Source organism: Galeopterus variegatus, unplaced genomic scaffold (assembly GCF_000696425.1).
Source record: "Galeopterus variegatus unplaced genomic scaffold, G_variegatus-3.0.2 Scaffold6638, whole genome shotgun sequence".
Classification (NCBI taxonomy): Eukaryota; Metazoa; Chordata; class Mammalia; order Dermoptera; family Cynocephalidae; genus Galeopterus; species Galeopterus variegatus.
In genome coordinates this window covers 25,878-49,162 of record NW_007732749.1, presented here as the reverse complement: position 1 = coordinate 49,162, position 23,285 = coordinate 25,878, and the positions used below count along the sequence as shown (strand labels likewise).

The window sequence follows — 23,285 nt, the reverse complement described above, 5'->3', positions numbered from 1 at the left end:
GATAATGAAATTACTAATGGCTATGGCAGAGTAATAACTCTATAACTATAATTTGGAAAGATAGTTCACATAAAAATAAGTCTTTAAAAGTTAAACACAGTTTCTAAAAATTCAGAAGCAATTTAGTCGAATACTAAAGGTTAGTTTCAATCCCACTAGTGCAGAAAGCCTAAAAATGACCATGGAAGTAAAATGTAAAGTAAAAATGACGTTAAAGTAAGGCTTTTAATTTTGAATTTGAGTACAATGGTTTTTCAAAAATACGAATGAATAAAACATATGATCAATAATCTGCATCAAACCACACTACTCGGGAAAAGATCTACTTGAACTAACCAAAAAATACTTTAGTATTTTAAATACAAATGTATTACAGTCATGAGCCACATAAGGACATTTAGGTCAATGACGGACCACGCATATGATGGTGGTCCCAAAAGATTATTAATGGCTATACCATATAGCCTAGGTGTGTAGTAGGCTCTACCATCTAGGTTTGTGTAAGTGCACTCTATGATGTTCACACAACAATGAAATAGTCTAACACATTTCTCAGAACATATCCCAACATTATGTGGCCCATGACTGTAGTTTCAAATATGTAGAGTTATTTACTCTCAACTGAATGCTTCCAAATCAATAAATATTAATTTTGCCTATAAAATGTATGCGCTCGAAGAGTGGAATAGTTTGTTTTCTTAAATTAGTTAATATGCTCCTTAGGACTTGTTTAGCCATTAATTTTCTTGGCTCTTACAGTTAGTGTCAAGATCAACTTCATTTCATTCTGAATTTAATGATCACAAAATTAAATTAATAGCATCAGAGCCAATGTCATTTCAATGTCATGTATTTCACAGGATCATAAGACAACCTAACTTGAAATTGAACACTGTTGCAAGAAGAGTGGCCAGTGAATACACAGGGAATCTAAGCCACTGGAAGAATACAGTTAAAGAGCAGAAAACAGTATGAGACTTCAGATTGAGATATTGGTTTATAAAATAAAGCTTACATTCTAAATTCAACATTAGATATCCAATAAAAGTAAAACTAGTACAGAAATTTTTTCTCTCTTTCTTTCTTTCTTTTTCTTTAAACAGTGATGGAAATAGATTTAAAATTCTAATCTTCCCAAATTCCCCATACTTTTAATATTATGTTAAATTTTGTAATATCAAAAATTAACACTAGAAAAACTTACAAGATATGATGGGATGTTTAAGATGTATTAACTATGAATTATTAGTTAACCATCATTTTTGAGTCAGGTCCTGTGTGAAGATCCAAATTTTCTATGCATGACCTTCCGTTCTAGGTGAATAGGGGCAGATGTCCAAACTCAGAATTTGGAAGAACAGTCGGAAGGCTTTAGCAACACGAGGGTACACTGGTTACATGAGCATGTAACATTTAGGTAAACACGCTCTAAAAACTCAAGGCCAGTTAAATGTCCAATGTCACACAAAGGTACATTATGATATTGAAAACTTGTCATTATTCATTCACACATTAGATATTACTTACTGTTATCATTATTTTGGAATTAAAGTCAAGTTTTATATGATGTACTATTCCAGACTTTCAAAACATATCTAAAACTGTTATCTTCAATTATGAGGAATATGGTATAAAATTCTTTTCTAGGTTGCCTCGATCAGTGTTAGCTACAATTTTTATTATGATCAAAAATTACAGTGGCCGATGTTAACATAAACCATTACTAACTTTTGAGCATTTAATTAGTACGTAGCACTCTGATAGATGGTATGTTTATATTTAATCCTAAAAGTAATATTAAACACATTCTATATAGAGAGAGTAGATCCTTACAAATATTTTAATTAATAAATACCACAATAGCAGATAATTTGCCTCATGAAATACAGCGAAGTGCAACTGAATTGTCTAAGTGATCCCTTCACATCTCTAATGCGGATTACTCCTTCGAGGATGGTGATTAGAAAACAGTAATAATGTGGAAAGTACTTGATAGTTAACCAGTCGTGTTCACCTACATTAAAAGTAATCCAATTTTCAGTATAAGAAAACCACAAATTATATGGCCATTCAGGATCACTTGCCGCTAATATCAAGAATGTTAAATTCTTGAAAGTTAAGGATATACTCAATATAGACATTTATGTAAAGGTTTATTAAATTCAAAATGTTCAACTTTTTCTTTGAAAACTCTTAATGGTTTCCTTATTTTCATTATACATATGGACTTATCACAAAAGTCTCAAGTGCTTCTGTGCCAAATACCAATTACTATTACCTTGACCAATAGTATATAAACATCTCACACATACATAATACAGTATTTTTGTTATTCAGAACACAACTGCTAGTGATGAAGGATTTTAATGATAGTTTGAAAACCATTATCAAATTTCATAAATTAAAATATAATGGTTTGCATATACTTTAGTTATAAAAAGCATTTCACATACTAAATTAGTCTAACTCCATATAATTTTCACAATAACAGAAAGTGTGTTTTAATTGTTTTGAAAATTATGAATTTAAAATCAGCATTCCTATATTCACTATGCTAAAAACGATGTTATTGTATCAAGGTAAAAATGATAAACATTAGTTATACTATTGCATGAGGATAGAATACACCATGTGTTTCCATAAATTATCAAGGTCCCATCCTTATAAATTACAAGTAAAGCTTTATTTTCACAGCTCATAATACCTGGACCAAATAATAATAATAATAATAATACTTGTGATGATGTATTCTTTTAATAGTCTGACATTTCAAATAAAAGCCTTCATAAAATTAAGAGTTTTAGGTATCTTTCTAAGTTAAAGGTTGAGTTTTTAAATAGGCTTTTTATTCTCTTCTTCACCCTAGTCCCCGTCCCCTCCCTGATCCCCACCTCTCCCCACCCCATAGCCACCAATGGCACAGCACCCACTACGCACAGCCAAGGAACCCCTTCCCACTGGAGAGACTGAAGACACACTGGCTCACTAGTGCTGTCCATGTGCATAAAGGATACCTGAAAGCAGCTGGAAGAAAGTCTTGCTGGAGACCTCAGTCAGCTCCCCTCTCTTCTACTGAGAAATAAGCTGACAGGAGAAAGAATAAAGCCGCTTTTCCACCTTTCATACATAAATGACTTTCTCTGATGCAAGGGGGATCCAAAAACCTTTGCCACCCACTCTACATTGTCCTTAACATTTCTCATAATGATTTGCAGAGTGGCCATGTTTAGACTACAGTGACAGACTTCTTCAAGTGGAAATGCCCATTATTACCAGTGCACTTTTTGGGGAGATGAAAATAAACACAATGAAATAATTTTAATGAATGGGAAAGGAGGCCCAATAGTTAACTTTTTTTTCTCTCATATTTTTTTCTATAAATTCCAGGACTAAATTTTACCCTAAAAATGAATATTTAATATCAATATACATACAGAGACGAGGTTGGGAGGCAGAATTGTTTGAATGCACTCTAATCCATTTCCAGCATAAATATCCAAGTGCAAACTGAACGTTAGTTGTTTATACCATGGTGACAGATTTAGAGAAAAAAATGCATTTCTTATCTTCAGTGGAGAAGGCTTAACCAGCATGTTCTTTCTCTAGACCAGTGTCCCAAAGCTTCTGCCTGCCAGGTTCCTTGGTAACTTTCTTCATTCTTCTCCAGCTGGGGGAGGCGGCTCGCACAGCTTATACAGCCTAGAAAAGGCACGGGAAAGACTGACAGCCATCCAGTATATTGCCATTAATGGAGATGTTTTTATTATTAGAACAAACACATTGGTGATAATTTCTTGATTCATGAGTCATGATCACGTTGTCTATTTCAGTAAAAATAGCATATGAATTAGCAAACGCCAAAATTTCAGTTGTATGATTGAGCAAACAGCACTGTCCCTTTGGACATCGAGATGGATACAAATAAAGCAACATTGCATTTTTTTAAACCTGCTGCTTCTGTTCCAGTTTTACCAACCCAGGCTGTTCACCTTGCTGGTAGTACCATCTATTCTCTGAATCCCAGGAGGTTGCATTATGTTGATAATTACCATCCAGTCTAGCATGATCATCTTGCAGCAAGACAGCACCTATCTCATAGGGGTCTACTGATTTTCTGACTAGTTTTAGAAATTTACTTCATTTTGTACTGTTCCCTTGGTACAGGCAGTTAGTTGGCTTTGGAAAGGATGATTTGGCAGATTCCTAACGCCTGACTCTCAAATTAGCTGGTATCTCCTAAGAACTAACAACTCAGCTCTGCCCAGCCCCCACTCACCTGCCAGTGGAATCTCCAAGTGAGTCAAGGAATCCCTTTGAATCATGGAGACAGCAGGGGTGCTTCCCCTCTGCAGCCCAGGTCTGGTTGTTTGAGACCATACAGCATTAAGGCAAAGCACAGAGGACTCACCTAGGGTTACACAAGTTCCAGTGCCCCACGTTCTCCTGAATGGTTAAATCGTAACTCCAGAACCAAAGTAAAAGGGCACATAACAGCTGCCAGATAACCGTGACCTCAAGGCCATACACATTACTCACAGCGAATCCTGAGAGAAGAGCAGCTGACCTAAAGTGTCTGGATATGGGACTATGCTTGTTCTCAACAGTGCCCCAGCCACGCTGGTTCTACTGAAAGGCTGAGACTAATAAACTCAAAATATAAGGTGCAGATTTCAATTTTGTACCTTTTAAAAAGCCCTCCCTTTTATGGATTAAATTGAACACAGCTTAAATAAATTGTTAACCAATTTAGCAAATTATACATTTCCTTTCTCTTTGATATTTAATCCCATGCTAATTCTAAATCCAAGGAGAAGAATAAGAAAGACTAAGTATTGAGTTATAAATCCCAGCTAACAAAATGAACTTCCCTAAGCTGCAAACACATAGAAGTTATTGCCTTTGGAGGTTTGCAAAATATATTTCAAGTCTGGAAGGTGGTTTATGCTCTATGTGTTATCACCAATGGAAGAGGTAAATACCGAAATAAGGACATCTCATATCAGAAAAGTGTAAATCATCCTTCCGTGAGAAAAGAATACATTGAATTGACCTAGGGCACTTCAAAGGTTCTTTTGCAGCTGAAGGATATGGTGTTGATTTAAATTGTATTCCCAGAGCTGAAATAATAGAATGATTAGAAGGTTCTTTTCCTCCTTAATGTCTAAGCTCTTATTTCCCTGACAGTGCAGCCTCATGAGTGAAAAGGCACGTGGCCTAACTCAGGTCGAACAGAAACAGGAATGTGGGTGACCATGTCCTGCCCTGTGAGATCTGGGCTGGGTGATTACATTCCATTACCTCGCTTTGCATGTTGACACATAATGTAGCTAATGCCACTGTAGTCAAGTCCTTGAAATGTCTGCCTTGCAAATTGGAGAAAAGACTACTCCCTGTGATCCCCTAATTAAATAATAGCTCTGGGCACTGTACAGCTGGGCAGAATCAGCTTCTGTGAGCCTTCTTGAAGTGACTCAGGGTTATTTGAGTTCCATTTGTAATGGAAATTGTGGAGCTTTGGGAATTTAGGACAGGCAGATGAAGTTTGGAAGTGAAATGTAATAGGTAAGAGTTGGACTCTTACTCCGCACTGAGGCATTTGTTTTTTGGCAGCTAAATTGTTGGGCAGTGGGAGGCGTTGGTTTGTCCAACATTTGGGACCCTTGCTGTACTCTCTTTCCAGTCATACACACCAGTGGCTTGCATGAAAAAGGTTTGCTCTTGGCTCCACTTTCTCCTATTCCTGTTTAGGCACAGGCAGCCAACTTGGAGCTGGTATTTCCAACCCAAATCCACATTTGCAGAGAGCAGAATTTGCAAACTTCATTCTATAGATCATACCCTTCACCTTTCTACATGGCAAAAATTGAAACTGTGTTAAAGGAGATCACAAAGCAAATGCCTCTCTCAAAGTCAAAGTATCAATAATACTCTGTCCCAAGGCAATTCCCCCCATCTTACAGATGAGAAAACTGAGTCTCAGAGAGGAAAAGTAACCTGACTAAATATAGTCACATAGCTAGCAGAACCTGGGACTCAAAACCATTTACTTTCACTTTTAACCACTATGGAATGTTGCTTCCAAATTGAACAAAGAAAATCAAGCTTTCGTAGCACAAAAGCTCCAGATTTTGTGATGTCATAGAAAATAAGACTAGTGTGCTACAACTGGAATGTAATACTTGGTTCTTGATGAAGACATTGCTCTGAAGAGTCAGTGTATGTATGGAAGTCCAAGGGGGAAGAACCACCTCTCCACCCCACCTCACATACATCTATCACAATACACGTTCACTGGACTGCCAAGTCTATTTTGTCTTTCTACTTTATTAGGCTGCAAGCTCCTGGAGCACATGGTGTTTCCCAACTATCTTAATATCCTAATGCCAAAAGCAGGTCCTGACACATATTTTAGACAAAGGTGGCTAAAGGGGAGTATGCAAAAGGTGTTGGAGCCAAGGATATCAAGGAAACATCAGTTCCAGGAGCAGGCTTTACCCTGTCACTCCCCAGAACCAATGGACCTCAGCATTATTAATACCGAGCTCCCTAATATTCTAATACTTTGTTCCCCAGCTTTCCAATTCCATAAATTATTAGATTCACTCTTTCTGTAGTGTGATTGTGGCAAATTCCTCCTTTCTGAATTTCTGAGCAACCACCTCTTGTTTTCCTTCAACTTCCCCAGTTAGATTCTGTGGCCCCCACTTCTCTGCTCTTTAGTGTTGGCATCGCCTGGTGGTGTTCAGACCTCCCTCTCTCATCTCTCCTGCCCATTTGCTACAGTAACAAAACCTATTTCTAGGTCTTCAACTAAATATTGATGACTCATGAGAGTATTGCTCTAGCAGTTCATCTCTCCTCAGCTTCAGAACAGTGTATTCAACTGCTCTCAAAGGCACCTCCAGGCGGATGGCCCACTGATCCTTGATGTCAGTATCACCCACCAAGCTGACCGAGCTCATCATCTTTTCCCTGTGCGTGTTCTTTTCACAGCACCTACTATTTGAGAGGCAGGAACCATTAACTCCTTGTTATCCAAGCAGCTAAAGATTTGGTAGTAATTTTAGAATCTTTCTTTCCCCTAAATTTCTTCATCGAATTAGTCGCCAAAGACTATTGATTCTGTTTTCTAAATATCTCTCTTATGTTGGTCCTCAATACTACCATAATCTCCTTTCAAGCTCCTGTCTTCAGTTTTACCTGTCCTCAAATAGACCCTCCTAATGATGCCCAAGAAAAATTCTAGAATTCAAATCTTCCAGAAAGGGAGATTGTTTATTAACTCCTCTCTATTGTCTTCAAGTTGAAGTAAAAACTCTTCAGTACTCCTAAAAGTCTCTTCCTGACCTGGCCCCTGCCTCCATCTCCAGCCTCACTTGCATCCTTCTGAAATCACATTTGACCAGCCGTCATAGAGCTCTAGGTGCAGTTCTCAGAATGTCACGTGTTTTCTGCACCCTGGTGCTGTTGCGCCTGCCCTGTGGGACATGCATCGCCGTGCTGACCAAGCCAGGAGTATTCTGCAACCTCCTCCCTCTATTCCTAGGCTGTGTTATGCACCTTCTCTGAGTTCTCATGACACACTTGCCTATTCTATCATGGCTCTTATTACGCTCTGTGTTCCATCGTCATTTTATTCAACGGTTGCCCTATTACACCTCAACAACTGGCAGAGGGGACTATGTCTTTATCCCTAGCTTTTAACAAAGAACCTGCCACCTACAGGCACACAGCAGAAACTCAATATATGTTTGCCGAGTAAATTAAAAATAATAATAAAGTGGATGGTGGAAGAAAAACTATGCAGCGATGGGTTGGGGACTTGAACCGAATACTATCTTAGGCAGAGATAGCAAACTTTACCTCCCTGAAGATATTTCCAGGAACATTACTCCAGCTTTGCCCATGGATGGCTAAGCTTTGAGAGCCAAAGGTATTCTTCAGTCACTGTCTTTGGGGCAGGAGTCCTGGTTCCCAGTCAGGAGGGTCCCAGCCCTTCTGTGCTCCTCAGCGTTCTCTCTGCACCTGCCATAAGGTGGGTCTCACATCCCACCTGTTCTTGTATTTCTGTTTTCCTCATTTCATATCTTTACCTGGAAGCTCCTCAAGGGACAGAGCTATTTCTATCTCAGGTTTATATCCTCCATGAGGTATAGCAGAGAGCTTTGCATTTCTTAGGTCCTCAATAAATATTTGTAGAATGAATGAAAGAATAAACAAAATACATTTTTTTTTATTCCATTTTAAAAATTACTCTTGGGCTGACCCCCTGGTGCACTCGGGAGAGTGCGGTGCTGGGAAGGCGGCAGCGCTCCCGCTGCGGGTTCGGATCCTATATAGGGATGGCCTGGCTGGTGCGCTCACTGGCTGAGTGCGGTGCGGCCGGTCACAAAAAAGACCAAAAAAAAAAAAAAAAATTACTCTTGATTCCTCTCTCGGGGATATTACTCCCTTGCAAAAAAATGTCAGCTTTACAGCTGGCTTATTTTATTGTGTTTCATTTCAAGCGTTTTAAACATAACACAATAAAGAAAAAAAGTGAGTTTGTCAGTTTTTTTTTTTCCTTGTGTTCAGCTTGCATATTGGTTTATTGGTCGGGGTGCTGAAGTCTTATTCCAACCCCACTGTTTATTAGTGTTTATAAGCTCTAGCTAAGAATACCTAGCTGAGCCTTTATCTTGTTTTCTTACTGGAATTTTAACACTTCAGTGAGTCTGTTATCGAAATATACCATGTCTGCTCAAAGTGCGGGAGAGAAAATGCTTATATATAATGACTATTTAGCAAGAGAAAATCTTAGATCTGAATCTAATCAACTATGAAAGATAACATTAACAAGACTTGAGGATTAAACAGACATAGGAGTCAGCACTAAAAATAAATACAATTGGAACATGAGTGCTCCATCCATTTTCAGAGAGAAAATGTTTTCTTTCTTGAAAGCACTTTCACTGCCCACACAGTTTTTCAGAATGAAATATAACTTCATAAATGCTGCAATCATCATTCCCACTCTGATAACTGCTTTATAAAGAGAAACAAATATGCCTTGTCTGTGACAGTGCATGGAGGAGCCTACTTTTTGTTAAAATGCAAGTGTATAAAGCAATCAAATGTAAAAAAAGCTGTTCAGGTTTGCTCCACTTCAAAATAGATGGCTGCCCACCCCAATCACCAGGGAAATCAAACCGAAAACACTTCTCAAACTGTGTTCATTTATTTTAAAAGTGGATTGGAGGCCTTTCTTATGATGATGTGGGAACTGGAAATATTTGGCATAACAAACAAAAAGCTCATTCATTCATTTATTCATTCATATATTCTTGAAATTAGTTTAGATATTTGATACCTACTATGTAGGCACTGTGATGAGCAATGAATAAAATCCCCCAAATCATATTCTCTACCTACAGAGAATTCATGTTCAGGTTTGCCAAAGAAACATAACAAAATATTGCAACAAAATACGATAAGGGCTATTCTAGATCAATGTATGAGATGCTAAGGGAGCACAGAGAAGGATACTCAAGCAAGACTCCAAGGAGAAAATGACATCTAAGCTGGGTTCTGTGGTTAATTAAGTAGGAGTTTTCCATACAGACACAGATGCGATGGGCAATCATGCCAGAGGGAACAGCGTGTGCAGTCATAGAAGTATAAATGAAAATAACATTTTGGTATTGGCACAGGGAGATTACAAATTTTTGTAGTATCTGTGTGGACTTTTGTTTTTGAATTCATGATAAAATTTGCAAAATAAGATAATATTCATTTAACTCTGAGAGCATTTATGCTGAATGACATAGCCACTGGGTGTTTACAAAGCCAATTTCCACAATTGCAGTCACTATGATACTGGGCATATCCTGGAGCACTTACATTAGCCACAAGTGACACCACCTGGGAAATGCTAGCGAGCTCTTTGGGAAAGGGCAGACCAGGGCATGTGTTTACCTTGGAGCAGACTGTGGGGTCCGGTCTCTGACTCCCAAATTCTTTGCTGTGTTCTGAACTCTTGCTCCCTGAAAGTCAAGAAAACCACTTTTAGCTCTACATCATATTAGTAGTTATTCAACATACCATTAACATCTGAGTATAGAATACGTATTCTAACAATGTCTTTAATATAAGAGAGACTGGATGAAGAGGAATAAGGAAATCACCATCTGAACATTTGCAAAATTAATGCTTTTAAGAATCAAAATGTGCTGATATGTTGTTTCAAAAGATTAATACACATTTCTATAGCCATCTGAGTCATTCAAAATAAGTTTAAATAACAGCTTTCTGTTCACAATCTCATCTATGTCTTTACTCCTGGAAGCAGTCAATACTTACAATGTTGAAAATAGGAAATGAACCAGCTACAAATACCTGTTGTGTTGCCACTTTTCATGAGACAGAAATCACAGTTCTATCACAATCATGCACCTGTTTTATCCTTGGCTGAATAGTTAGCTATTATAAACTTAATAGTATTTAGCAAGAAAATATTTTCTTAAATAGTTCTAAAGCAATTTGTGAACAAGGCATGTCCATGTGGATCTCTGAAATCTAAGAATTCTGCCTCAGTGATTATGGTGCACAGACAGTCCACTTCAGCAATGAAAAAGTCTCTACAATCTGTCAAGTTCATGAGTGAAGTTATAATCACTGTTCAATTCCTCGTGGGAATTAGTTACTACATAGAGCCAAACACCAGGGTTTTTGGCTGGGAATAGGTAAGGGAGAGTTGTTCAAAAAACTGCAACTTTCGGGCCGGCCCGGTGGCGCACTGCTACAGTGCGCCGCTTGAGAGTGCAGCGGTGCTCCCGCCAAGGGTTCGGATCCCACATACAGACCGGTTCCCGCTCACTGGCTGAGCGAGGTGCAGGCGCGACACCGAGGGTTGCGATCCCGTTGCCGGTCCCGGTCTGGTACGGGCACGACACTGAGGGTTGCGATCCGTTGCCGGACACGAAAAAAGAAAAAAAAGGAAAAAACAAAAAAACCCTGCAACTTTCTCCAGCTTCCAAATTCTGAACTAAGGAAAGGAAAAAAAGAATAGGAGAAAAGGAAGTAAAAAACAAAGAATATATTCTCTCAAGAGGAATCTAAAAAAGGAAAGCAAACAGGGAAAATGGGGGTTGGGGAGTGACAGGAAGACAAGGGGAAGGAATTTGAGAGTTGTGATTAAGTAGTAAAACTTTTTATTTTGAAGTAATTTTGGTTTTTGTAAAAACAGAACAGAGACTTCACACACTTCACCCAGCATCTCTGAAGGTTAACACTTCATTTAACCATAGCAGATGATTATCAAGACCAGGAATTCACGTTGGTAGACTACTACTAACTAAGCTGCACATCTTACTCAAATTTCACCATTTTCCCCACTAATGTCCCTTTTCTATTCGAGGATCCAACCCAGGATCCCATATTGCATTTTGTTTTCATGCCTCCTTAGACTCCTTCAATCTGTGACATTTCCGAAGCTCTGCTTGTCTTTCATGTCCTTAACACTTTTGATGAGTACTAGTCATTATTTTGCAGAGTGTCTCCATTTGGATTTGATGTTTCCTCATGATTAAATGGAGAAAATGCATTTTTGGCAAGAAAATCACAGGAGTGATGTGCCCTTCTCAGTGCATCATATCCAGGGATACATGATGTCAATATGTCTTACCACTGGTGACATTGACTTTCATCACTTGGTTAAGGTAGCATGGGCCAGATTTTTCCACTGTAAAGTTATCACCTTTCATCTTGTCGTTAATGAATACATTTGGGGAGAGACTATGAGACTATGCAAATATCCTGTTTCTCTTTAAACATTTGTTCACTGATTTCAGCCTCCACTGGTATATCCTGTCTGCAACAATACTATAGCGTTTATGAACTGGAATTCTTCTGTAAAGAAGACTTACTTCTTCTCCCCAAATTATTTATTTATTCAATTATACATGTAAATCAATATGAACTCGTAAATGTTTATTTTATTCTATGAGATATAATCCAAAATTTTTATTGATTTTTTTTTTTTTCTCAAATTGTTCCAGTTTTGACCACTGGGAGCTCTTTCCAGATGGTTCTTGTGTTTTTCTGATATGCTCCCATCAATTTTTAGTACTTCCTGATTTGCTGGTACCTCAAGATGTTCCAGACTCATCTATCCTGCCTCAGCTTCTGAGCAGCCCTAAGTCTTTTTATCGAAGAATGGTATTTAGAAGTCAAGATTTGGACACCGAGCGTGCTCACTACTACTGGCAAATAACTGCTTCTAGGCCTTTCCAGTAGGCAGGGCTAGTTTACTAATACAAACATATTCACGTATCTGTATTCAATTCTACATCTATCCGTATCCGTATGTGTGCATATATCTGTGAGTTCGTACTGATACCTGATTCCAACCTAGTACCACAGGGTCTGTTCTCAATTCCAGCCTTCTCCCTTTCATTATTTGTTAAATTTCTTTCTCAGACAGTGAGAAATCTGTCATTTGCTTATTTGTTCAATCCTAGTATTCACATAAATTAGTTTTAGAATTTCTAAATTGTACCTCTGTAAAAAAACAGATCTGCTAACTAAAGTACAGGATGTGTACAATTCCTTCTGTCTGTAGTCTCATAATATTCAATTAAGTAATTAATAGAAAAATTTTTTGCTTCCTTAAAGGGTTTCCAATAAATCTGATGCTCTCCATGCTGAACACATCCACTGGCTTATTGTACTTCGAATTTAACTATATATAACACGCCACCTACTCGTATTTTATACCCTTGCCTACTACATTGCTACCTCTGCCTGAACGCCTTCCCTGCCTCCTTCGCTCCCTTTCTGCATCATATTTATTCTCCAAGGCCTAAGTCCAATATCGTCTTAGTTAATAACTGATTGGTCATTCACGATATAAGGTAATATTTTAAGTGCATTAAGTATAAGCACATTAAGTATTAAATAATTTATTTAACCCTCACAACAATACTATGAGGCAAGTACTATTATTATCCCTGTTTTAATAATGAGGAAACTAAGTAACAAAGAGGCTAAGAATCTTTCCCCAAATAACAAAGACAGTAAACACTGGAGCTGGGATTCAAACCAAGGTTGCTTGACTCAGAGGCTGTACTCTTAGCCACTATTATATATTCATCTTATGGAAGAAGCTTTTTCCCAGTTATCCTGGTTAGAACTAATTTATTCAACAAACATTTAGCATTTGCTTTATATTAGATACTATCCTGGGAAATTATGATACCAAAATGAGTAAGACTCAGTGCCCTAGCCACCAAGGGGCTCACAGTCTATTCATGGGTGAGGCCCCTTCTGTGTCCTGACATACTGAGGTGGGGTGCTCCTTAGAACACTTGCTTCTTGGTGTCTGTATCATAGTGATTTGCTTACACCATGGCACTAGGCAAGGACCACATCATCCCCACGTCTTTGTGCTTAGCACCTTGTGTGATGCCTTGATACTGTAGGTAAGGAGGCAGAATCCCTTGGAATTCCATTTTTTATCAAAAAGGTCAAGAAAACAAATTCATATAGGCTTCCACCAAAGAACATTTGGAACGTATAATTCATAGTGTAGAAAACTTGAAGTTTATAATGTCAATGACAGTTTCTTCTTCAAGCCTTTTATTAATCAGATCACCTGGTTATGTAAAAGTGCTGCCTACAGTTATTATAATCATAACCCCCAAAATGGCAAGGGATATAGTGCCCTTCCTTTCTGTTTTTTATCTTTCCTTCAGACTTAAGCAGTGAGTTAAAACAATTCTGTGTTTGTACATATACAAAATATGTACATGAAAACAATACTGCAATTATAAATAAGAACAATAAATCATGCTAAAATCTTCTTGTTCCTAAAAAGAAACTACAAATCTTAGTTTCTTCACTATAGACTGTAAAACTTTAACACGTAGTCAATATATTATTATACTTTCATATATAATAATTCAAATTCAATAATGTAATAATTCAAATACTTCAATATATACTAAAGACAGTAAATATTTTAACCACGCAGTCTTAGAAAAGCTGAGTCTAAATGGTTAAACAATTTTCCCTGAGGTTGAAAGGCAAAATGGACAGAAAATCCAGGTTAGATTTTTTATTCAGATTTGCATTCTAACTGCTCAAATCATAAGTGAGCAAGAACTGGCTTGTGGATTGGATCTCAGCCACTAACCCCCCTGTCGGCTATTGCTGAATACTGGAAAGAGGATTGTCAACAGAAGGAATATTGCACAAATCTCTGCTGTGCACCAGCCTGCCCAGTTTCTCTAAAAGAGGCCCAGGCTCTATGATCTTTCACAAAGAAGTGACAAAGAAGTTCTTTGCCTCTCACAGTGTAGTGGATTGAATTATGTCCCCCCCAAACTCATTAAAGCTTGAATTGCATCCCCCAAGTTTTATGTATTAGAAAGTTAGCCCCCACTGTGACTGTTAGGAGGGTGGGAAGATGGAGCCTTGAAGAGATGATTGGATTGTAGGACCATGCAGTAGTGAATGGATTAAAAATGGTGGTTGGGGTGTGGTTCTGAGGGCTTTAAAAGAAGAGGAGAGTCTGTCTCTCTCTCTGCTCTCTCTGCTCTGCCATTTTCGCAATGTGAGACCCTGCTGTTACTGTCACCACCACCAAGACCCTCACCAGATGTGTTCCCTGGACTTTGGACTTCCTAGCATCTGAAACTGTAAGCAATAAATTTTGTTTTCTTTATAAATCAACTAGTTTCAAGTATTCTGTTATAAGCAACAGAAATGGACTACTACGCACAGCCACTTGGGACACCACACTTCGCAGCAGAGGAACGTGTAACAAAGGAAGAAAGCTATGGGGGGTTGGGGGGAGGGATGGGGAGGAGAAGGGGTGGACTAATGGGTACAAAACTCTGCTGTCTACCCTAAGTGAATCACTGTGCAGTACATGCATGTATCAATACAACACACTGTACCCCACAAATATGTACAAGTAAATGTTAAAATTAAAAAGCCATAGCCAAATAAATAAATAAAAATAGGAGAAAGAGTGATAAATACTGAAAAAATAGTGCCATTTATAAATCAGTGAGGATTTTATAAGGAACTACATGACTTTTCAGTCTTTTTTTATTACATTAGTTTATGTAACATATAGCATATATTAATACTATATAAATATACATAATATTTTATATAGCTTTGCACTAGTTAAATTACTCATTAGGGCCTACGAAATATCAATTTTACTTTCCCTATTTTCTCTATTTCCATTTACAGTTTTAAGAAGTTAAAGGTATATATAATTCTCATTATTCAAGGCTATACAGTAGGTATGTATATGTAACCAAATCATAATAACCTTCTTAGTGGAATAATCTTTAAAAAGGTGAATTTGAAACTCTTTTTCCTGACATACTCCATAATTTTGAGATGGCTCTTCCAAGTCTTCCTGCTTACTCTACTAGCAACATAGTAAAACAGAAAGGTGGTTAATCTCTTTCTGTATGTTTTAGCAATCCAAATCCCAACTCTGATGTGAATAATCACAAGTTTACATTGATCTACTTTTTAAAACAGAATTTGTATATCTATCCCCAAAGAATCCTTCTTAAACCTGCTGGCAATTCGCATCTGTGTTTGCCCTTTTCCAGCTGGACCACAGGATGTCACATGCTTCTGGTGGATCTGACCTTTACTTAGCAAGTCCCTCTTGGCCCTTCTAAGATCTTGGTTTTCATCTTCGGCTCCTGGGTTCCTAACCAGAAGCACAATGCATATGCACTGCCTGTGCCTGCTCTCTGCACTGCAGACGCAAGCTCAGTGTTGGCTTCTTCAGTGGATTTTTCCATTGGCTTGGTTGACATTCTGTAGTGTAATCTTGGGAGCAAGCCCAAAGGGATTTATATGTTTGCCTGAGACTTATATGCTAAGTCTTTAGTAAATAAAGCAGTCATAATTACAAAAGAATATCTTAAAAAATTAAATCACTCATTATCACTGGGCAACTCAAACCAAGTCAGCAAATAGAGAGATGTGTTAAATCAATTTTCTGCTACAGCTCAAAGAAACGGTGGTAGAATAAACTATAAAATTGGTGTCTTTTGATTTCTTTTGTCTTTCTATAAGTTAAGTGTTTTTTCTACTAGATTGAGCACATTTTCCTAACCAGTAAATTGGAGGTTAGTTCATTTTTTGGTTGTTTTTTAAAAAGAATTTTAAGGGTTTTAAAACTATCACACTTGAAATACTACTGGGTTACTGTATAAAAAGTTCATTCTATGTATAAAAGAGTATATTCTCACCTATAATTACTCCAGTGACCTACAGCCAGTCCAAAGCCTCCTATTCATCCTCTAAAGGAAAATTAGTGTTTTATTCTCGGAATAATGCATACACTTCTTAGCATGGCATGGAAGCCCCTTGGAGATGGCCAGAAGCACGCAGGGCCATCAATTCTTTCCTCTTCCTCCTTGTCCCTGTTCGTCCTCCAACCTACTCCTCCAGCCCTACTAAGTCACCTACAATTCCCAGAAAATGCCATATGTCCCCTTATCTTGTCCTTTCCATAAGCCCCAAATCCATGCCTGCCCTATTTCGTTTGTCCAATTCTCTGTCCTCCTTCAGGTTACTGCTTAGATGTCCCTTTCCCAGGGCTGTCTACGGTTCTTGGAGAACCCTCACATAGGTGCCTGCACTGTCTTCTCACTGCAAGTGTTTCTCATTCACGATTTACCCTCTGAGCCTGAAAAAGTGCCCATCACATCCAGGCACCTGCTAGACACCTGACAGATGAACACAGGAATCTTCAGATCCAGGTCCTGTAAGACTTACCTGCTTCCGCATCACATCTGTAGCCTGCATAATGTAGCGAGGAGGCAGGCCGTGGCTCCTGGCCAGGATGATGGCCTGCTCCAGCGTCACGCTCAGCGTGCACCTGCAGACCAGAGCAGACGTCAGACCCCATGGTTCCCAGTAAGCTCTTTGGGGCAGTTTGGGTTACTAATGTCAAAATCAGAAAGCACCAGCCAAAACCAAAGCGACTAGAAAAATGAACCATTGATTTTTCTACATAGAACATCTATGTAGAAACAATCCATTATAATAGAACAATCTATTAAAAATAGATTATAGAGGTACATTATTGAGGTCATAAATTAAGTATCTAAATTTAAAACAAATCCACAATGATCTATGTTTATGAGACAGCTTATTCACATCGACAGAAAATTAAATAAACAGAATTATAATACATTTTATTATTAAATATTGATTTTTACTGATATTTCATGTAAGTTAGAAGGAATGACTTTATAACAGTTATTCATTTTTACATACTGATAGTTAATAGATTTATGCTGATCTATGCACAAATATCTTCGAAAAATAAACAGTGAAATTCCGATTGGCTAAGGTCACAATGGACTAAAACGTATTTCTTCAACCCAATTCCAAAGACTATTTGCAAAAATTTCAGAAGGAACTTGTAATTAGTAATACAGGAATTTGGTGCCCAGAGTAGCTTTGAGAAAAGTGTTCTAACCAGAAGTGAGTGCTTGGTGAGTCTCTGTTCTTTTCCTTCCCTTTGAGGCATTTCTTTTATGTTCTTCCACATTTTTCTCTATAGCAGTCCTTAAAGCCTATATTTATTTGTTAATATCTTCAGATGTTGGTCTCTGAATTGGCTTTTAGGGGTACCTTTTGCATACATTTCATAAAAATGCTCATTACTTTTAGATGTTTTTCTTAAAATTTATATTAGTGGATTTGGTTTTACTTCTTTTTTAAAAACGTACTGATATTTTGATTAGTCTCTTCTCCATTTCTGAATTTACCTCCCTGTGGTTTGGTGTTTCACTCCTGCATTTTTCCAGACCTGTCTAGTATTTTCCCCTAGAAATGACAGTAAGTTCTGCAACGCAATTACTTCTATGTGGGGAATACCTGACTCATTATCCTTGGTTATGTGGCTGTAACACATATGTCCAATACATTTGGTAGGTTTAGATACTGGTGCATTAAGACAAAGAGGAGAAAGGAATTTAAAACACTACCTTGCAAAATTAGAAAGAACCTGACAAAGTGCAGCTATATTATTATACAAAATTGCATTCTAAGGAGAACCATATTAAGTTCCATTGGCTGTTAAATGACTTGAAAACAGCTTCCTAATTACCATTACAGAGAATTCTTTTGAAAGCGTTAGTAACATATGTTCAGATGGGCTAAAGCTTTATAATTAGCTTCTGGTTGTAGATGATGTTCACAAATATTTTGTGTATGAGTCTGATAACAATGCATATTATTTTATGTGTGCATGCACGCCGCACAACAGGGTATATCAGTGAAGGCCAAGCAGTGTAACTGACAGTTCATGTTTAAAAATCAATTTCCTACAAAGCATTTAATTGTCAGCTTACTCAACAGACCATAACCTTTTTCTCCTCCTTAAGGTCTCCTCTGCTCCAATTTTAAATATTTATTGATCCTAACATTTTAATCAATAATGCTCATTATACCAGCTGAATGAAGCTGAGGGAAAAAAAAATCTTTACCTTTTCCTAATCATGCTGAAATATTTCTGTGCTTTGCTGATAAAGCATGACTTGCCCTATTCTGCTTACAACAAACACTTACACTGTGGGGTTTTTAACAGGCACCCGATAATTTTTACTCATTTTCTTAATCCTTTTAAGCAGATCTCTCTCTCTCTACTTTAAATTGTAGTAAACAGCAGCAGTACAGCAGGAAATTGTCTGCCAGAGACTTAAAAAGATTTTACTGTGATCTGGAAATCAATGTGGCTGACAACATGCCCTATGACAGGGTACCTCGACATGCCACTTCTTTAGAATCAGTCACACATCACCTAACAGAAAAATCTACCTTCAAATGGATGTGAATATTTTTCTCCCTAGCATATTAAAAAAGATAGCTGCATCTATACTTGTCTTTTCATACTCTCCTGTGTCCTATTAGGTCTCAAGATTAATTTGAAATTTTTAAAAAGTGAGATATTTTAAGAGACAACCATGTAAATGTGGAAAATATTGCTTGTATTTGATCCACGGCTGATGGATCCAACCAAGGCCTAGTATTTCCACTCACAACATCACAGAATTCTATTATCCTAAATTAAGCTAGTGAAAGAGGGCCTAGCAGTAAGTCCACAACTCTGCCAATATACTATTAGCTGCCTCATAGCTTTTTGCCTTCTCTCAGTGGTCTCAATCTGATTGTCAAGCGGTAAAATTAATCATTTGCAAGAAGCATTTTGGTCCTGGCATTCTCTGAAAGACTCCAGGTCCAGAAAGTGACACATGGCTTTTCAATGGTGCATAAGTGTATACTCAGGGTCAGGTTTTACAAGAGATCATTTGATTTTATAGGTACTTTCTGATTACCAGAGGGAATGACCTCTGATAACCCTGGGAAAGAGAATGAAAGAAACATACTAAAGGCCTGGGCTTCCACGCAATATGAGGTTTCTTGACTGACACCCCAACCTCCTTTCTAGCACTATCACTGTTTTCACATTAGACGGTTCAATTAAAGTTTAGATAAATCTATGTTTTTATCCCATCTGGAAAATATAAACCTTCAATTTTTCAGTTCCTTTGAGATGCAACATTATTTTTATTTATTTATTTGTCTTTTTTCGTGTCCAGTAAGGGAATCGCAACCCTTGGCTTGGTGTCGCCCGCACCACGCTCAGCCAGTGAGCACACCGGCCATTCCTATATAGGATCCGAACCCGCGGCGGGAGCGTCGCTGCGCTCCCAGCACCGCACTCCCCCGAGTGCGCCACGGGGCCGGCCCGCAACATTATTTTTTAAAAAATTCAGACAACTTTTTTCCTAGGAGTCACAAAAATAATAAATGTCTCAGATTAGTATTTGTCCTTCACAAAAAAAGGCAAATATACACACTGAGGAAAGTTTTTCTATAATTTTAGTAAGAAGACATTTCTAGTAGTGGCTTTGCTTAGGGTATAATTGTGACGAAGTGCACTTGATGGGGTAGAAAAATTATACAGAAATTGTTATATAGAAAGGAAAAGGAAAGGGTCACTATATCTGTGCTTATAACTTATAAATCTTGACATATTTCGTATAGAGAATAGATCCCAAATCACTTACGATATTTAGCATAGTTTTAATATGATAAATGTAACCTATAGCTAATGGGTCCAATTTAATTTGAAACACATTTTGATTTAGCAATGCTATCAAATAAACACAAAAAAGTACTTTTCTATTCATTCATTCATTTGCCAATTTTTTTCAAGTGTCTACTTTGCATCTATAAGAACCATTAGGTGACAGAAGTAGATTTACTGTGAAGCTTAAAAAAGCTTGAATTTCAGGGGTGCTGCTTGTATGAATTCCTTTCAAGATTCTGGGGAGAGTCCTAGCACCATGTCCACATAGTCACATGCTTTTACAAATTTGCAAAAGCAAGATGTTTTAACAGCAAATAGTTATGGCTGCTGTCTTATTTTCATCCCAGCTTCCTCTGTAATGTTGGGTAGTGTTCTAATTGCAATGGTTATTTCTGGAACTGAGCTAAAGAAAGTTGAGTTAGGGATGCATTTAGGCTAGGTTTAATGGGATCTATCTGTATAATTCACAGTTACTTCCTGATAGAGTTTGGACGTATTGTCCCACCAAAACTCATGTGGAAATCTGATCCCCAATGTGGCAGTGATGGGAGCTGTTTGAGTCATGGGGTCAGAAACATTATGGATGGATTAATGCTTTCCCTGGGTGGGGTGGGTAGTGAAAGTTCTCATTGTATTAGTTCTCACGAGAGCTGGTTGGTTAAAAGAACCTGGTACCTCCCTTCTCTGGCTTCCTCTTGCCACATGATCTGTTTTGTACCCGCTGGCTGCCTGCCACTTTCCACCATGAGTAGAAGCAGCCTGAAGTCTGCACCAGATGCAGCTGTCCCAGAATTGTAATAAAGCTCTGTTCTTTATAAATAACCCAGTCTCAGGTATTCTGTTATAGCAATACAAAAACAGACTAATACAGGAAAATTGGTACAGAGGAGTGGGGGATTGGCTATACAGATAACTGAAAACATGGAAGCAGCTTTGGAAGTGGCTTTGGAACTGGGTAATGGCAAGGATTGGAGAAGTTTGCAGGACTCAGAAGAAGACAAAAAGATGAGGGAAAGTTTGGAACATATTAGAGATTGGTTGAATGGTTGTGACCAGAATGCTGATAGAAATGTGGACAGTAAAGGCCATGTGGATGATGAGGTTTCAGATAGAAATGACTTATCAGGAATTGGACAAAAGATAACCTTTATTACACCATAGCAAGAAACTTGACTGCACTGTGTCCATGCCCTAGAACTCTGTGGAAGGTGGAACTTAAGAGTTCTGAACCAGAATGTTTGGTGGAAGAAATTTCCAAGCAGCAAAGTATTAAGGAAGCTGCATGGCTACTTGCAACAGCCTATTCTGAGTTATGGTGACAAAGGCATGAGGTAAAGTCAGAATTTAACAGGGAAGCAGAGCTTAAAAATTTGGAAAATTTGCAGCCTGGCCATGTGGTAGAGAAGCAGAGAGCAGGAGAAAAATGCAAGGGTGCAGGAGATAGACTGATTGATAAAGCCATTAGCATAGCTATGAGGCAGCCAGGAGTTAATAGCCAAGACAATGAGAGAAAGGCCCAGAAGTCTGGAAGCCCCTCCCATCACAGACGCAGAGCCCTAGGGGGACCAAGTTTTTCCAGAGGACAGATCTGGGGCACCACTGCCCTTGGGAACCTGCTCCCTGCATCCCAGCTGCTTTGTTTGGAGCAGTCCTGCCTCAAGTGGCCCTAAGTGTGGTTCATGCAGCAGCTCTGGAGAGGAGAAGCCTGAAACCTCAGTGGCATTCAGGTTGCATTAAGTCTGCAGGCGGGCAGGACATAAGAGCAGTGGAGGCCTGGCAGCCTCCACCCACATTCCAGAGGATGTATGGAAAAGCCTGGGGGCCCAGGCAGAGACCTGCTGCAGGGGTGGAGCCACCACAGAGGCCATTTACTAGAGCAATACTGAGCAGAAAAGTGGGGTCAGAGCCCCCACGGAGCACCCCCACTGGGGAAATTTGTAGTAGAGCCAAGCTGCCAAGAGGACCCCAGAATTGTCGGGCCACCGGCTACATGCAAAACCAGTGTGAAAAAGCTGCAGGCACCAATGCAGCCCAGTGGGCTGTGCCTAGCAGAGCTTTGGGGACAGGGTGACCAAGGCTTTGGGGGTCCAGATGCCCCATTGTGCCCAGCATGCAGGACTTGGAGTCAAAGAAGATTATTTTGGAGCTTTAAGATTTAATGTCTGCCCTACTGGGTTTTGGACTCTTTGGGACCTGTTTCTTCTTTCTTCTGGTCTACTCCTCCCTTTTGGAATGGGAATGTGCACCTAATGTCTGTTCCACAATTGTATCTCAGAAGTAGATAAATTTGTTTTTGATTTTTACAGGTTCACAGCTGGAAGGAGTTTTGCCTTTTGTCTCAGATGAGACTTTGGACTTTTATGCTGGTGCTGGAACAAGCTAAGATTTTCAGGACTGTTAGGATCAAATGATTGTATTTTGTATGTGAGAGTGACATGAGTTTTGGCAGACCACAGGTGGAATGATAGAGTGTGAACATATGGTCCCCCAAAACTCATGAGGAAATTTGATCCCTGTCCAGCTAGGCTAAGGCCTGGAATCCTCACAGTGCCAACTGTCTAGCTCTTAATCCTGTTCAAGATGCCAATTGTAAAGCTAGGCGACCACGCCAGTTGTCAGGCTCTTTTACCTGCCAGTAATCCTGCACCAACTGGGCCAATTGTTGAGCTAGTGCTGGGTCTGGAGCTCCCAGACCCCTCAAGCCCATTCACAGACTGGATCACAAACTCTTCACATGCCAGGCTGGGTCACCAGACCCCTTCACGCAGGTCTATTAGCTAGGTAACAGGCCAAAAGGTCCTTGGAGCCATAGGTTGGAAAGCACAGCTGTGTCGGGCACATGCCCGAGGCTGATGCCCACCCACCTGCTTCACTAAAACTCCTCTCCAATCTCTCTCGGGCGCTCTCTCTCTGAAGAACACAAGAATAGCAACAAAACTAAAAGGATACATTGGCACACATGCACTAACTCCACACACAAACACACAGACACACAAGCGCAAATTGCTTACAAAGGATGCTGAACCACATCCAACTCAACCCGAGGTGAGAGCCCTGACCAAACTATTCTATTTTCCCAAAAATCCACCCCTTCAGGGTCCTCGCCATACAATCTACATGTTCAGAATCTTCCATGATGTTCCCTTAGCAAGGATAAATGACC

The 23,285-nt window shown here is 38.9% G+C and overlaps 1 protein-coding gene across 1 annotated transcript in view; it reads right to left on the bottom strand.

The window, feature by feature from the left end:
* Positions 1–3,441: 3,441 nt before the first annotated feature.
* LOC103606514 (phosphatidylinositol 3,4,5-trisphosphate-dependent Rac exchanger 2 protein-like) overlaps positions 3,442–23,285 on the bottom strand; it is a 40,636-nt gene continuing 20,792 nt past the window's right edge. The window contains exons 3-5 of the mRNA XM_008591100.1: positions 16,795–16,897; positions 9,955–10,022; positions 3,442–3,699 (exon numbers count right to left, since the gene is read on the bottom strand). Of these exons, the coding sequence (XP_008589322.1) occupies positions 3,654–3,699; positions 9,955–10,022; positions 16,795–16,897 (217 nt within the window). The 3' untranslated portion in view covers positions 3,442–3,653. The remainder of the gene's footprint in view (positions 3,700–9,954; positions 10,023–16,794; positions 16,898–23,285) is intronic.